A 16,750-nucleotide genomic window follows, 5' to 3' on the forward strand; every position below is an offset into this window, starting at 1 on the left:
AAATCCAACTATTATCACAGAATTATTTTTCTTGCTGACGGAGCACCTATCACATAAGCAGCCCTGCCACATCATAAATTGATATTAAATATTTTTATACTAAATATTTAATTTCAAATCCAACTATTATCATTGAATTATTTTTGAGCCTTTTACATCCATTCAATTAATAAATTTTAGTAGATGATTAATATATAATTTTTACTTAATATTATAAATTATCATTGTTTATTTTCCATATATTATAAATATTAAAATACTTAAAATTAATTATTTAATTTTGCAATTTGAATGTTTCCACACCGGTCTTGAAAAAGCTGAAACACAGTGAAGTAGAACAACTTATCTTATCCATGCTCTTCTTGCTACGATTCTCTCATCCAAAATGATTTTCCTTCCTGTCCAAACTCACTCACTTTCATTCCCATTTCACTTTCCTTGTAATTTTCATGACCAGCAACAATGCAACACAAGAATAAGCATCACGCTTCCCAACCACACTTTCTCATCCCCACGCTCCTCTCGTTTCCTTCCTCTTCATCGCCCTGCCACTCGCCATTTTAAGGTACATACAAAAATTAATATACAGTTTTTTCTGCAAGTTATTTATCGCGTGATTCAATAATTTTGAGTCTGTTTGAGTGTTGATTTACTCAGGTGATGGCAAATGCGAGGAAAGAAAACAAGGTTTTGGAAGCTGGTGAAGTTGAATTACTTATGGCCACTTGCATAACTCGCACTCTTTCACCTGCATTGACGCTTGAGCATGGTCTCGATCAAATCGACAACGCTATTCGCCATTTGAAGTCCAATCCTCCTTTTACTACGATTGGAATGTACAGGTTTGAGGTAAATCGGGTATATCATGTGCTTTTGGATTACTAATTTTAAAATGTATGGTTTAGGGAGAAATTGAATTCATAGAGATTGTATGCGTGTTTTTAATGAATAAGGCGTTGCTTGTTTATCTAAATTTCATTTGAAATTGTAGGTTCTGGTGTCTCCCAGTACAAGAGCTTTGAATTGGTTTTCTTCTCAACCTGAATCATCTACGATATATCCTCAATTTTTTATGTCCAATGAGATTGAAAACTCCACAAGTGTGTCATTTCGTTTGGATACAATCCGAGGGGTTTTTGGAATAGGCACAGCGGTTTCCTTTAAGGGATCTTATTCTTCTGCCTCAGCTCATTGTGCCTCTTTTAAAAGGTTAGTTCTTTTCTACAAAAATTTAAATTGTGGTAGGTGTTCGGAGAGTCTAGTGGAAAGTTTTCTAGTGAGTAATAGCTTAATTATGTCTAGTGTATTTACTTTAAATGTGTTTTTTCACACATTTTGTGAGGTTTTTAGTGATTGTCTGTCCACCCAAACAAAATATACTTGGTGTATCCTACTTGAAATAGGATCCAGGGATAATTCCTCTTCTGAATTAAGGAGTAGAGGAACTGTTTCTGATTCTGAGACACGTAAAGAAAATCTTGGAAAGTTACAAAATATTGTCAATGAATAAAAATATATGAAGTTACTGGAAAGTCTAAAAAGTCATGAAGTTAGTGTGAATGTAAGTGTGTGCTCCATAATTTCATGAAACTATGTTTATGAGTGCAGTTGAAAGAAGTGCTAGCACAAATAAAAAAGATATAGCTAGGTACACTTCCATGTTTTCAAGTACTCTTTAACTGATGCTCTAGAGTCAAGAATCCCTTTATTAGGTTACGCATTTGGTTCACTTTGCATGAAGGATAAGGTATTTAATAACTGTTTTCTCATATGTAACATCAAAAATATATATTATACATCGGTAAAGACTTTATACTTGTCAAGGACCTCTGGGCAGAAAACTCATCCTCCTGGGTATCATCGTTCCGACTATATGGATGGGAAGATCATACAAAATTATGTGTATATACAATAGCATTCAAAAGTTCATCTAACATAACATGAACATAGTAAATCTGAGTTATTTTATGATATATGTGTAACGGATTAGAATTATTATGTTATTATGATTTTAAATTGCCTTTATACATTGTAAAAATGTGTGTATCCATCTATTTTTTGTTTGATATTTTAATCTCATTGGTTGGATGGGTGAAAAAAATTGTTGAAAATGTGAATTTTAAGATTTTAGGATAGATTTTTTATTTAAGTAGATGCCGTGCCCCATGCATCCTCCTGAATTTTCGCACTAAGCACCTGCACCTGCACCCCACACCCATATCCTAGTTTCTCAGTGGCTCCCTATTGTGTCTGTATGCATTGTAAAAACTGCAAATGGAACATACACGAGAGATGGTGGCATTGGAATTGTGCTTGGTCAAGTTATTCTCGGTAACTTTTATCACAAATGTCAATAACGCCATTGATGCAGTAAGGAAATGAAGCTCTAAAAGATAAGATTGTATAAAGTTGCAGTAAACAAGCTTGAAGAAAATGACTACATCATGATCCTACTTATAAGTCCTAAGCTACTCTCTAGGATATTCTGGATCCTTCTGAATAATAGCTACATATAGAGTTTGTATGTACAGAGAGGCAGTATGGAGATGGAGCCGACTGTGACAGTTGTACAGCTAAGCTGTAACTGACTTTGGCGCTATTTCTACTTGCTTTGTTCCTGTGTTCTGCTGTGCACTCTTGTGTTCTGTGGTGCACTCCTGTGCATCACCTCGTTATACATCTAACAACTTTGTCTTGGGTTTTTTTAATGATGCTTCCTGCATGACTATGTATACGGTACACTTTAAAAATTAGCTGAAGAATGTTTATGTGGTGTTTCTGTAGTTATTTTTCAGATTATTCAACACTCGTTGCGGCTTATGGGTATATGGATCTGAGGTCTGATCCTGGGTTCTATGGGACAGGTTTATCATATTTTTTCGTTCCTCAGGTAAGCATACCTTTCGTGATGCTATCTTGCAATTGCATCTCTACCACTTCTTCTCTATGATTTATTTAATGACCTAAGGTTTTGCTGAGTTTATATTATATGCCTTATTCTGACAGCTTGAATTAATTGAGCTCGATGGGATTTCTATTTTATCTATGACACTTGCGTGGAATGATTCTTCCCTTTGTAAGTTCAAGGAGGCTGTTGAAGCTAATGAGTTATCACTGTACCAGGTATCCTGAGGTTGTCATCTTCTCCTGTTGATGTTTTTCTTTCAGTTCTACCCTTCTACTATCTACATAATAATGTATGATGTGGACTCGGGAACTTAAGCTCTCTGGTCTGGATTTAAACAAGAATGGACAGATCTGTTCGACTTGTGTGGCATATCTATGATTTAACAATATCTACATCCAATTTATATTTTAAATAACCAAAATTTTAACTTTCTTCATAGTTGTGTATTATACAATTAATACGTTTCTTCAATTTAGGCCAGAGATTATTTATGGCCCAGAACAGGGGAAAGCGACAAGAAATTTATCAACTCGACTCTTACAAGACCTGAAGTGCTTACAAATGACAATGCTCAGATGGTGAATTGCATGGCTTATTATATGTACAGTAATAACTGTCAGGAAAAATGCACTCATATTTCTAACTGTTTTTCTTACTGTCTGCCATTCTTGTTTTATTTTGCATGATACTATATGTTGCCATTGTGCTGCAATTTTACTTTTGCATTCTAGCATGGTGACTTTGCGATTTATATGATAGTTTATAAAGATTTTTTTTTGTGACTAATTGTCAATTTGCTACTTCCTGACTCCTGTAAATTGAGCGTGCCATTTATAAACCATGGGAAGACTCTCCTGGACATAGATTAAGTTTATCAGACAGACTGTTGATCACCATTATGTTTATTAAATTTTAAATATATTCTCCAGGTTTGAAGCTTATAACTTTCTATTGACATTATAAATGTGCCAGTTATATAATCATATTGAAAAAAGGAACTATACATGTATAAGATTCCTTGGCTTGAAATGTAGTAATTTATGAAGTTAACTTAGATTGAACTTGTGCTATAAACAATTTAATTGTGCCAAATCTTATTACCGACTGTTTAGCTGTAGTCTTTGTTCTTTTGATATTTTCTATGTTTATTATGTGCAATCCTGCATTCCCATATCCTATGGTTAATCCTTCTAACACTACATTTGAGGTCTCGGATCCAACTGCTTCGAGCTAATCAATGTATCCAACTTTTTCAGGTTTACTAATTTAAAGCAACTTGAATTTATAGGTGGCCCTGAATGCTTTGTCTGTGTCTGAAAGGGATCTTATGCATGATCCCACCGAAATGGTATTCCCTTTATCCTGGTAATTTTCTACCTTTTGAAGATCTTAAGAAAGTGCATGCACGAAGGTGCCACTTGGTTTATTTTATTCATTATTTTCTGATGGTCATTAATCGAATAATACAAGTTCCATGACCCTCTCTGTTTGCAGAAAAATGGTGCCCACTCTCATCAATTCACTGTTCGATTTTCTCCTACTATTACTATTTCTTGCAACATGGTAAGGCACAATTGTTTCTTTATATTAATAAATGTACAATATGTACTCTCTTTTTTATGCGCTTTACATATTGACGGCCTTATGCTGCAAAAGATCAGAGTTCATGCAGATAGGTCAAGATACTTTGTGTTTCTCGTTGTATGTTATATCTTAATGTAGTAATGTCTTAGCATAGCAACGAGAGCCTCCATTGAGGGGAGAGATAAGTGAATATCATTAGAACTAACCCATACGCCTGCTCAATTTTAAAATAAATTGTGACTGTATTTCATATTAATTTCATACTCAGTGATAACAACAACTTCACTGCTTGAAACATAGGTAATTTTGTAAGAGCAAACTAGATCGTGAGAGGCAATTATTAAGGCACCCTAATAACCACCAACTGAGTATAAGTGAAATGCTTGAGGGCATGAGTTTGTGTGCTACTCCACTGATTTTCAATTGTTTTCAACTTGGATGCTTTTACCTGGTACAGGAACAGACAATTTTGTTTTACTACTCCCCTGAAAACCTTTTGAATTTTAAAACCATTACTAAAATGATATTCTGTAATTAATGCTCAATATGGTATTCATTTTCAGTATCCATCAAATTATGTTGCTAAAACGAGTAATGCTTTCCAAGACTATGCGAACATCAATACCTTGTGGGCGTCCCTTATTATTGAAGAATGTTCACGACTTGGTTTAACGGTGAGGTTACATGATGGAATAAAATGCCAGTCTTAAGAGTACACTTGTCTAATTTTTTCCTGTTGTAGTACTTTTGCGTAGCTCCTGGATCACGATCATCTCCGCTGGCCCTTGCTGCTTCTGCTCACCCGCTTACAAATTGTACTGTATGCTATGATGAGAGATCACTTGCATTTCACGCTATTGGTTATTCAAAAGGTTCTCATATACCAGCAGTAGTAATTACATCATCAGGAACGGCAGTTTCTAATCTTCTTCCTGCTGTGAGTTCTATAGCTATTATGGAGTATTTTGTCTTATTTGTACGGTTACATATTTTTCTCCTAATTTCTTCTGTCAAATATCTGATCTTGCTTGTGAGGAAGTTTGAGCTCAACATATGAAAATGTGCAGGTTGTGGAGGCGAGTCAAGATTATGTGCCACTTCTATTACTCACAGCTGATCGTCCTCCAGAGCTTCAAGATGCTGGGGCAAATCAATCAATTAATCAGGTACTTGATATGACTGATTAATAGTTCCCTTTCTTTTTTGTAATGTCCACTGTATCTTGGAATATAAAGATGCTGAATTTGTGAAAAATTTCTTGCCAACAGAAACCCTTTCTGGATTGGTTTCTTTCTATGCCTATAATTTATGTAGATATATAAGAGTTAAGACCTCGCGCAACCTCCTCATACTTGAATTACCTCAAGATCAGTTTGTTTCTCATCTAATGGAGATACAATGTCAATCATGTATGTGAGCGAGAACTTAGTATATTTTCTCTAATATCTTACAAATTCTTTTGTAAAAATGTTGGCATAGGACTACAAATTGTTCTCTAGCATCATGGTTCCCTACTTGAGAACTTGGGACTAATAAGTGTTGGAACGATTCTGGTGTCTTCCTACACTATAAGTGAATAAGCATAAAACGTCTGCATTTTTTTTTTTTGAATTTTGTTGTGCTGGAGGTTCTAATTGACCGAGTAACTGACACAGTCCAAAAAATCAAGCTACAAGAGGTTTCTGTCATATAGAGTGCTCTTTTGCATTTTTAATTCCTTAAATGTAACAATGCTTACAAGGGAAGGAGCCCTAATGGTGGACCATTCACTTATCTAAGTGTAAGGTCAAGTGTCTAAAACTTGTACGTGGTGTGTGATTAATAATCTATGTTAAGTATTACAAAATTACAGTACTTTCACAATATGTTTGTTCTATATCTGTCTCTGTTACAAAGATTTATCTATATATTTATACTAGTAAAACCTGCTAAAGCAGAAACAATCTTCATCTGTGCATTAAATGATGATTTCCTTCAATACAATTTTTTATTTTTCTTCACATGCTAGGTTAACCATTTTGCTCCGTTTGTGAGGCACTTCTATGGTCTTCCAGTACCTACAGATATTATACCTGCAAGGATGGTACTTACTTCAGTTGACTCGGCAGTATATTGGGCAACTTCTTCGCCTTGTGGTCCAGTTCATATAAATTGTCCTTTTAGGGAACCACTGGACAGTAGTCCAAAAAATTGGATGCTGAGTTGTTTGAAAGGATTGAATTCTTGGATGATGAGTGCTGACCCATTTACTAACTACGTAAATATACAACATACGTTTCCATCGAATGAGGCACATGGCTCTCTGAGAGAAATTGTAAATATTATGAAAGGAGCCAAAAGAGGTGTTTTGGTACTAGGCGCCATCTCTTCAGAGGATGACATATGGGCTGCACTTCTTCTGGCCAAACACCTTCTTTGGCCCGTTGTAGCTGATATCTTGTCAGGTTTACGAATGAGGATGTATACGAGTTCATTTTCTGAAATACGAGGGAATTTTGTTTTTGTTGATCATCTTGATCATACCCTACTATCAGATGCAGTCCGGGATTGGGCACAGGCTGATGTTTTTGTTCAGGTATATAATACTTTGGATGTGGCGATGTTTATATAAAGTTTAGATTTAAAAAGGTTCGTTAAAAGACATATTGTTACCCCTCCAGTGAAACTGAGCTGGCTATATAGAATTTTTGTGCAGGAAGCACAGGACATTTTTAGTTTCTGTTTACTTATTTGCTTTAATTTGTAACCAGCAAACTGTTCATACTACAAATCTACAATAGAAAGACTTTTAAAGTTATATATTTTTAAACGTCTAGATTTGCGACTTGTGGGGTATGCAAATTAATATGCTCTTACTAACATATTGCTCTCCTTATATTCTGAGTCAATATTATTAGTTGGTTACTGTTAGTCCATCATCCTGTGCAACAATACACACTCACACATATCTATACCAGATTGGAAGCAGGATTACGAGCAAGCGCATTTCACAAATGCTAGAAGATTGCTTCCCATGCTCATATATACTAGTTGACAAGCATCCAAATCGTCATGATCCTTCACACATTGTAACACATAGGATCCAATGTACTGCTGCTCAGTTTGCTGATCATGTGCTTAAAGCTTCAATAAATGGGATCAGCAGTAACTGGACTAGTTTTCTCTGTGCATTAGACACAATGGTATGTGTTTTCTAAAATTAATTGATTTTTTAATTCAATTACCGTGATTGAATTTTTTCACCTTTCAAAATATTCAATAGTTTATGAATTGGGTCAGTTTAGCCTGATAAATCTGTTAGGATTGGTGTGTAGTAAGGAATATAATAGTTGTATGTCACATTGGTGGACATTCAATTTGAAACCACATGTGAAATTTAAATTGATTTTGTTTGTTTTCTCGTCTCCTCCACAGCCTAAGTATGTAAGTGCTGTAGTGAACTGGTTTTGAAGCACTTTTAAGATGGCATCCAAAATATAGGTTCACTCGCCTTCTTATTCATGATTGTGGTCATTGGTAGATTTAAATGTTCAAACTAAGTGATAGAGCTATCACACTTTACTGAGTATAAGATTTATTGGTGGTAATGTCAAAAACATACGTACATGCATATCTTCATATATAATTATCAAGTCAAATGTAGGTTAATATAGTCGATACCTCTATCCCTTAAGTCAGTACAGCTAGTTTATTGTCTATCCTTGCAACACTATGTGACAATCTGTTTACTGTTTACCTGATATTACTTTGAGTAGGCTAGTAGGTGTGTTTAACTGATTCAACAAGAGTTTTTTCAAAATACACTTAATATGTAGTCTATCAATTATATCGTAAAGTAAAACCAAAAAATGATTTGGGTGCTCCTTACTTGGCTGTTTCAGGTTCTACCCAATGTTTTTTTACATTGATTCTAGTTAATCTTTTTTCTTGTTCCATAGGTTTCTCGGGAAATTTCATTTTTAATTCATCAGGAGCAGTCATTGACGGAACCCTATATTGCACATGTTATTCTTGAAGCTCTTAACTGTGGATCAGCAGTGTTTGTTGGAAACAGCATGCCTATACGTGACGCGGACATGTATGGATCTAACTGGACAAATTGCACACATAGTAATGACATTCTATTAAGCTCAGGATTGCCGTGTCATGGGATACGAGTGTCTGGAAATAGGGGAGCTAGTGGTATTGATGGTTTGCTTAGCACTGCTGTTGGATTTGCTGTGGGATGTAAAAAAAGAGTGAGTACTTCCAATTTGCTTAAAAGATTTGGTCACTTGTCTCAAGTTGATTGATGTATAAATAGTCACATGGCAGTACCTTGCTTCTTATTTCTAAATTTATTAAGGTGCTTTGTGTGATTGGAGATGTTTCTTTTCTGCATGATACAAATGGATTAGCACTACTGAAACAAAGGTAATATATTGTTCCTTTAACCAGTAGCTACATATTTGAAGAGATCAATGTTTTACATTTTTACCTGGTTTTAATTTTTGCATTTTAATTCTATTTGAGGAAACTATTAACTTTGACCTCCTGGTAAAAATTTATGGGGGTGAGCAGAAGCAGCAAAGCCCAGGAGGTTACTGTTGCATAAGTTGGCTGCATATCCTCGTATCGTAGTTCTGACATTATACTGAATTGTCATTATGACTCATTTATCTTATTTCCAATGTCATAGGATACCCCGGAAACCAATCACAATACTGGTGATAAACAACCATGGTGGTGCAATTTTCAGCTTCCTTCCTGTTGCGGCAACAACAGAGAAGAGAGTACTAGAGCAGTTTTTCTACACTTCTCATGATGTGTCAATTCAGAACTTGTGCTTGGCACATGGGTTAGAACTAATAAGCCTTGTTCACAGTTGTTATTTTTTTATATGCTTTTCTTTTCAGCTCAATAATTGTTAGTGATGATCTGACAACTTTGCTCCTTGAAAAAGTCTTCTCGTCATAATTCAAGACTGATTGATCTTTAAGCACAATCATGACTGCAGGCTCACACTGACAAGATGTCACTGAACCTTTATGAATTACTATCTGACATCGGATTATGACAAGCAAACACCTGAAACGTTTTCTTGATTTCAGAAGATAAAATTACTGATTTTGATCCTTTACGAAAATTCGAAGTATGAATAGCCCCATATATACATATATAAAATATTTCTTTTGCATGACCTTATGGAATTTCGGAATCATATTCCATTCCCCCTTAATTTCTCCAGCTAGTATTAAAAATATCCTAATGGCAGTTTGATTATTTTTAGGTGTTCTATAATTGTATTTGTTATTGTGGAAGCTGCTATAGGTGAAGATGTCATATATTAAATTTAAAATTATCCCCGGAGAAAATCTACACAAGCTAGATGATAATAATTTGGTTCTTATTAACACAAATCTCTTTGTGCAGCATAAAACACGTGCATGTTAACAGAAAAGTGGATCTGCAAGATGCTTTAATTAGTGCTCAACACGAAGCCCTTGATAGTGTAATAGAAGTTGAAAGTTGTATAGAAGGAAACACATCCTTTCACAGGTAGTCTGCATCTTCTTGCTTCAGTGTTGAAATTATACATTTCATAAACATGCTATTCTAACGCGACTTTATCTGCATCTCAGCTGTTTGAAAAAATTTGCAAGTCATGCAGCAGATCACTCTTTCAATGTCCTAACAAAACTTTCACTCTCCAATTCAGCCTTAAGAGGATCTACCTATTGTACAATTCAGAAGTTGGAGTATTCCTTGTATAGGTGTGTGTAAATTGATTAGCATTATATCCTATATATTATTAGAGCAAGGGACTTCAGGTGGTTGGTCGTCTGTCTTCACCTGTTCCCACAAAGCTAAAAAGAAGGATTGAAGTACTAATATAGACTCCATAAAGAAAAACTAAATAGAAAATATTTTATAACAGTATTTTTATATTGTTATAATATATTGCGCTCAAGAGAGAACCAATTCTTAAAATGGAACCTTACAACCACTAAGGTTCTGCTGCAGAACCCTAAATTCTAAAAAGATTTTCAGGATCTAATTCTAAATACATGTTTTTTGCATCGTTGTTTATGTTCAAAAATAATTTTACATGTTTTTTGCATCGTGTGTGTTCAAAAATATTTTCAAAATATAATACATAAACACGACATTTTTTGCATGTGCAGTTCTGCTGGAGAATCCTAACTAATACTAGAAATAAGGTTAAGGGTTCTAAAGGTTCTTAGGCTAAGGGTTCTAAGAGGAACATGACCTATTTAAGTAACAAAGTAACAAAAACTTAAAATGTAAATGACTAAATATGTTATTAAACTACTAAAAGTACATATATTTATACACTAGTTTACTGTAATAACTGAAAGTTAGCATTTTTTAACTTAACCTAAAATGCTAACAAATTCTTTTACATTACTATGGCAGAATTAGGCTATGTGCTCCACCTACTTCAGCTCGTGTTACTCGTGACAGTACTACATTTTACAGAGAAGGATTTGTTTTAGCTTTGTTTCTTAAAGATGGAAATGCTGGTTTTGGCGAGGCAAGCTTGTGTTTTAGTTTCTCGATATGTTAGCATATTGAAACACAAAATAATTATTTTATATATATATATATGTGTGTGTGTGTGTGTGTGTGTGTGTGTGTATCTTCTTTGAATTTAGTTTTTTTATCAGGTTGCACCTCTTGAAATTCACAAAGAAAATCTGCTAGATGTGGAAGAGCAACTTCGATTTCTTATGCATGTCATCAAAGGAGTTAATATTGAATTTATGCTTCCCCTTTTAAATGGCTCGTTTTCTTCTTGGATATGGAACAACTTAGGGATTCCGGTAGGCGTCTTGGCTAATGTCTCTAATTTTTGAATATCTGCAATGCAACTTTTATTCCTCAATATTTTGCTTATCATTGTACTGAAGTTTCCGATGCCTTCCTTCCCTTGATATATAGCCAGGTTATATTTTTCCAAGTGTTCGATGTGGTCTGGAGATGGCAATACTCAATGCCATTGCAGCTACAGAAGGTTCTAGTTTGTTAAATATACTCCAGCCACTGACAGAGAGTGAAAAACAAACGTCTGCAGTACCACCAAATGTGAGAATATGTGCTCTTCTTGATGTGAAAGGAACTCCCTCGGAGGTGGCTTATGTTGCTGGCACACTTGTCAAAGAAGGATTTACTGCAATAAAGCTAAAAGTGAGCATTGTTTGAGAATACAGTCGCTCAAAAATTCGTCTATGATAAATTTATGATCCTCTTTCTAGCAGCTTGTTTCCTACCATATTATTAGGCCACAAATGCTGAAGAACTAAATTTGGGTTTATCCACAGGTTGCACGGAGAGCAGACCCTACTGAAGATGCTGATGTCATAAAGGAAGTAAGAAAGATAGTTGGAAGCCAAATTCAACTGCGTGCTGATGCAAATCGAAAGTGGATCTACGAAGATGCAATACGTTTTGGTTCTTCTGTTAAGGACTGTGACCTGCAATATATAGAGGTCATCTAGAGCTTTTTTTTACCCTAATCTTTGGTCTACCTCCTATCCATAAATTTTTAATCATCATCACCTGATGTGTTCATTAGTGACATCATATATGCTTCGTGCGATCGAAGTAATGAATAAGTAGTAATATATTACCATATGATCTATTATTTCTGAGTTGTAGACTATGCTCATTTATTTTAAAAATGCTAACATTCCACCATGTTCAGGAGCCTGTTAGGGATGGAGATGATATAGTTAGATTTTGTGAAGAGACTGGTTTACCTGTAGCACTTGACGAAACCATCGATAACATTCAGGGAAATCCTCTCAAAACTCTTGAGAAGTTCAGTCATGCTGGAATAGTTGCCATTGTAAGTAAGCATATATTTCAATTTTCTTTCGAGTCTACAGGTTATAGGTTTATCTAATTAAGGTGAAAGTAGATTACTAGATATATGAATTTTTAAAAAAAAAATGGTGTTTAGAAAGTTTTATAACTCAACGACTATTAACGTATCTCATGTCCAAACGTGGTTGCACAATTTTACTGGGGTTGTTTGAAGATCTTTCGCAGGTTCCTAAGTTTGCTTATGATTATTATGTTTCTAGGTTATCAAACCAAGTGTTGTCGGAGGATTTGAAAATGCAGCATTGATTGCAAGATGGGCTCAGCAGCAGGGGAAGATGGCTGTTGTCAGTGCTGCATTTGAAAGTGGCCTTGGTTTGTCAGCCTATATACAATTTTCTTGCTATCTCGATTTGAAAAGTGCAGAAATATATAGACTGATGAATAAGGAAGCACCAGTACCTGTAGCACATGGTCTTGGAACTTATCGTTGGTTAACACAAGATGTGATTACAGAGCCTTTAAGTATAACTCGTAATCCTTTTAATGGCTTCATGGAAGCCTCTTCTGCAGATGCTGGCCGACTCTTGCGAAATATTCGACTTGATCAGAATTATATCGTCAGTAGGAACTCTGAGGAGAAAGTTCGTCCTTACCAGTTACAAGTTCACTCAAAGGGTTTCTCCATGTCCATTAATGTGCATGAGATTGGAAAAGATACTAATGTAAGAATTTAACAAATTTTGTTAGTAATATAATATTCCTTTTTCTGTTTTGATTAGTTATCCAGCTGTCCACCTCATGTTATGGAGAAGCAGTCTTCCCTAAATACTTAAAAAATGTGTTACTTTATTGTTACTATTTTCATGTTTATGTCCCAATTTATAGTTTGTAGTCGAAATGCACTCCTAAAATATATACAAATTATCTACATTCTTACTTCCCTGATTTTCTTAAGCAGGAAAATGTCGTCGTGTTTCTTCATGGCTTCCTCGGAACTAGTGAGGAATGGATTCCTGTCATGGAGGCCATCTCAGGATTTTCAAGATGCATTGCGTTTGACCTACCTGGACATGGAAAATCAAAGATTGAAGTTGACACTGTTACTGAACCTGCAAAAGAACATATTTTCTCAATTGAGGCAGTGTCAGATATTATTTGCGAGTTGCTTTCTTCTATCAACGCACCCAAAGTAACTTTAGTTGGTTACTCAATGGGGGCAAGGGTTGCTCTATACATGGCCCTAAGATGCGTTGATATGGTAAATAAACTTGATGGATCTTGACTTTATCTAAACAGAATAAACCGAGGAGTGAAGTAATGTTGAATCTACCTCTTTGTTTATGTTAGGTTGAAGGAGCTGTTGTAATATCTGGAAGCCCTGGGTTGAAAGATGAGCCTGCTAGAAATATTCGTAGGATGAAAGATGATTCCAGGGCTTGTTCGCTTACTTCATATGGTTTAAAATGCTTTCTAGACACTTGGTATGCAGGAGACCTGTGGAATAGGTATTGTCGGGATTCTCCTTATTGTTTTTCTTTCGCATTCTTCATATCTGAATCACATGTCTAATTTCCTTAGTACTTTGTTGCATTTTGCAGCTTAAGATGCCATCCGAATTTTAAGGCGATAGTCACCAGTCGCATGAGACACAATGATGTTCATGGTCTTGCAAAAGTGCTTTCTGATTTAAGTGTTGGAAGACAACCGTAAGTTTATATAACCTTTTCCTAAATAAACATTTCCCACTAAGAGCATTTTTCAAGTTATTATTTCACAGAATGCAACTTAATTATTCTATCGTTTTTACATATGGCATGCCAGACCTTTGTGGGAAGACCTGAAACACTGCAAATCACCACTTCTGTTGATTGTGGGTGAAAAAGATGATAAATTTAAGCGACTTGCTCAAGAGATGTGTTCTACAATCAGTCAAGAATCTAGGGGCAACAGGAAGTCCACAACTTGTGAAACAGTAGAAATCCCGGGTTGCGGGCATGCTGTCCATTTAGAAAATCCTCTTCCAGTTGTTAAAGCAATTAGAAGCTTTCTAACGAATAAAAGAGTCTGATCAGGTCTTATTTCCTTACCAAAAGAAGAAGAGATATATGACTCGTAACTGTAATTCTTATACCAAGTGGTTTTGATTTGAAGGAAATACTGAGTTTCAGTGTGACATTAAACTATTTTTCATAGGCATGCACAATTTGACTGGTATAAAGAGATTTTATTGTAATCATGTCAATGAGAGATTTCAATTTAACACCACGATGAGAGAACTGAGTATAAAAAGTGGTAAAATCAAGAAATAATACTCACTAAATTTGATTTAGTACTTGCAAGTTCCATGCATAACCTTAAAACATGATTATCTGCGACTGGTACTTGTCGCAGATGCGCTCCCCATTCACACAGCAATTCGCAAAACCTTGACAAACTTGTGTACATTTGATCATTTGTGGACAACGAAATGTTCCCCTTGCATATGTTCCTCGCATCCTCTCTGCCTCTGCATTACAAAAAATATAATGGTCATTATATGTCACTGAAACCAAATCAAACCAAACTAAACCAAACGTGGATATTAAAAGAACAGAGTCTGGTGACCAACATATATACCATGAGATAGAATAGCTAAGAAAGCTAGCAAGAAGAAGGGTTTGAATGTAGAATATAGTTTCATGGCTCTCACTATTTCTTTGCACAATGTTTGGTTTGTCCCCATTTTACTTGTTAAATAGATTTTAATTAATTAATATAACAATGTTTAGAGTCGTTATATAATTAAAGGGGTTCAGTTTTAATGTCCACTAATGTTCGTAAAATAAATTCGACATTGATGTATTCTCGATTAGTGATTAAAACAAACGAGTTATCAAAGCACAAAACTTCTGTGAATATAACAATACGCCAATTTAGCAACTTGATCAAGGTTTTACAAGTGATGAAAACTTAGAAATGAAGAATGGTGACCATATTTATAGGCAAACCATTTGAACTTGTAAGACAATGAAAGATAAGATAATTACACACAAGGTAAGACAAAACAAAGCAAGGTAAGACAATCTAATGGTTTGGAAAGACAAAACTAAGAAGAGCGAGATAAAAAGAGAAGGGGTAAGACAATATTTCAAGAGGTAGGACAATCAATAGCCCGGTAGGACAATCTAACAGATTGTCTGCCAAGCTATTGATGATTCGGTAGGACAAAGGAAGTCTCTGTCTTGGCAGTTCCCTTGAATCTTCGGTAGGACAATGTATCACATTGTCTTGGTATTCCTTTGGCACACACGGCAGGACAATCTTTCATATTGGCTTCCTGTGTCCTTAAGGGGAGCGAGCAAAACAACTCGGGAAGACAAATGAATTCTTTGCCTTGCCGAGTTGTTATATATGTATATAAAAAGGATTTCTTTTGTAAATAACCAATAGAATATAATTCACTTAATTAAGTTAATTGTGTGTATTCATAAGTTAAATCAATTCAAGAGTGAATTAATTTAACAAATAAAACACACAACTAATATAATTATTTGAGAAGTGAACATATAAACTATTAAATATTTAATCATTTTTCTTCTACAGCAAAGATTATGTCCTCTTTAAAACTTTTATATCTTTGTCTTGAATTGTCAATCGATTGAACGACCACCTTTACTTGATGTTGAATATTTAATATGAACAGCTGACACACAAATGTACTGTCAGGTTCATCTGTGTATAGCTGTATCAAATATTCTCCGTCAATAAAACAATTAAGTTGTGGCTTTTTCGTTGAGTCTTCGTCTTAAAAGTTCTTCTTCATAAGTAGAAACAAATTGGAATCTTCTGAATATTAATTATTCAAATATTTGTATTCAAATTTTATAACATACATATTATACACACTAGGATCAAATATCAATGTTATAACAAATTATAAATAAAATTCTATCAAATTTTTTTATCTTATTTATTCAGATTCTGTAACAAAGGAGGACATATTTGATACACTAGGATCAAGTATCAATATTATAAAAAAAATTTAAATAAATTTGTAACAAATTTTTATCTTATTTTTTATTCAAATTCGTAACATCCGAGGACATATTTGATACAGTAGGATCAAGTATCAATATTATAAAAAATTATAGAAAAAAATCTATCAATTTTAATAATTAATTAGCATATAAATGTATTCATACCATTTCAAAAATCAAATTATATTATAAATAAAGAGGCATAAGGTATATTACTATGATAATAATAATAATAATGCATTATAAAAATTAAAATTTATAACATATATATGTGAACGTATTTCGATCAAAGTCCACACTAGAAAATACACCAATAATTTATCATATGTGAATGATTAAGTATATTATTACAATAATGTTAGGAATCAATAAGTTTGTTGATAACATAAACACTTTGTAACTTGTTCAATTGTAT

The 16,750-nt window shown here is 34.4% G+C and overlaps 1 protein-coding gene across 12 annotated transcripts; it reads left to right on the plus strand.

Moving 5' to 3' along the window:
• The first annotated feature begins 336 nt into the window (after positions 1 to 336).
• On the plus strand, positions 337 to 14,537 carry LOC108196102 (protein PHYLLO, chloroplastic). 12 transcript variants are annotated; one of them, XM_064081127.1, is made up of 28 exons: positions 337 to 565; positions 658 to 858; positions 992 to 1,209; positions 2,785 to 2,890; positions 3,007 to 3,123; positions 3,385 to 3,486; positions 4,197 to 4,256; positions 4,403 to 4,471; positions 5,056 to 5,166; positions 5,235 to 5,468; positions 5,560 to 5,658; positions 6,501 to 7,067; positions 7,450 to 7,674; positions 8,431 to 8,730; positions 8,838 to 8,905; positions 9,171 to 9,329; positions 9,905 to 10,030; positions 10,114 to 10,245; positions 10,910 to 11,027; positions 11,161 to 11,316; positions 11,435 to 11,680; positions 11,815 to 11,982; positions 12,198 to 12,341; positions 12,580 to 13,041; positions 13,278 to 13,577; positions 13,667 to 13,824; positions 13,918 to 14,025; positions 14,141 to 14,537. In XM_064081127.1, exons 1-28 carry the CDS (start codon positions 386 to 388, stop codon positions 14,385 to 14,387), a joined length of 5,181 nt encoding a protein of 1,726 aa, XP_063937197.1. In that variant the 5' UTR covers positions 337 to 385; the 3' UTR covers positions 14,388 to 14,537. The 12 variants fall into 12 exon arrangements, with proteins under 12 accessions (XP_063937197.1, XP_063937198.1, XP_017218694.1 ...); XM_064081128.1 differs by having other exon boundaries at positions 5,235 to 5,429; XM_017363205.2 differs by having other exon boundaries at positions 658 to 849.
• The last annotated feature ends 2,213 nt before the right edge of the window (positions 14,538 to 16,750 follow it).

This window comes from Daucus carota, chromosome 7, assembly GCF_001625215.2.
Source record: "Daucus carota subsp. sativus chromosome 7, DH1 v3.0, whole genome shotgun sequence".
Taxonomy (NCBI): Eukaryota; Viridiplantae; Streptophyta; class Magnoliopsida; order Apiales; family Apiaceae; genus Daucus; species Daucus carota.

Coding starts and splice junctions, on each gene's coding strand:
- LOC108196102 (XM_064081127.1), top strand. CDS start 386: ATGATTTTCCTTCCTGTCCAAACTCACTCACTTTCATTCCCATTTCAC. Junction 3,487..4,196: donor CAAATGACAATGCTCAGATG/GTGAATTGCATG, acceptor TTGAATTTATAG/GTGGCCCTGAATGCTTTGTC. Junction 8,731..8,837: donor CTGTGGGATGTAAAAAAAGA/GTGAGTACTTCC, acceptor AAATTTATTAAG/GTGCTTTGTGTGATTGGAGA.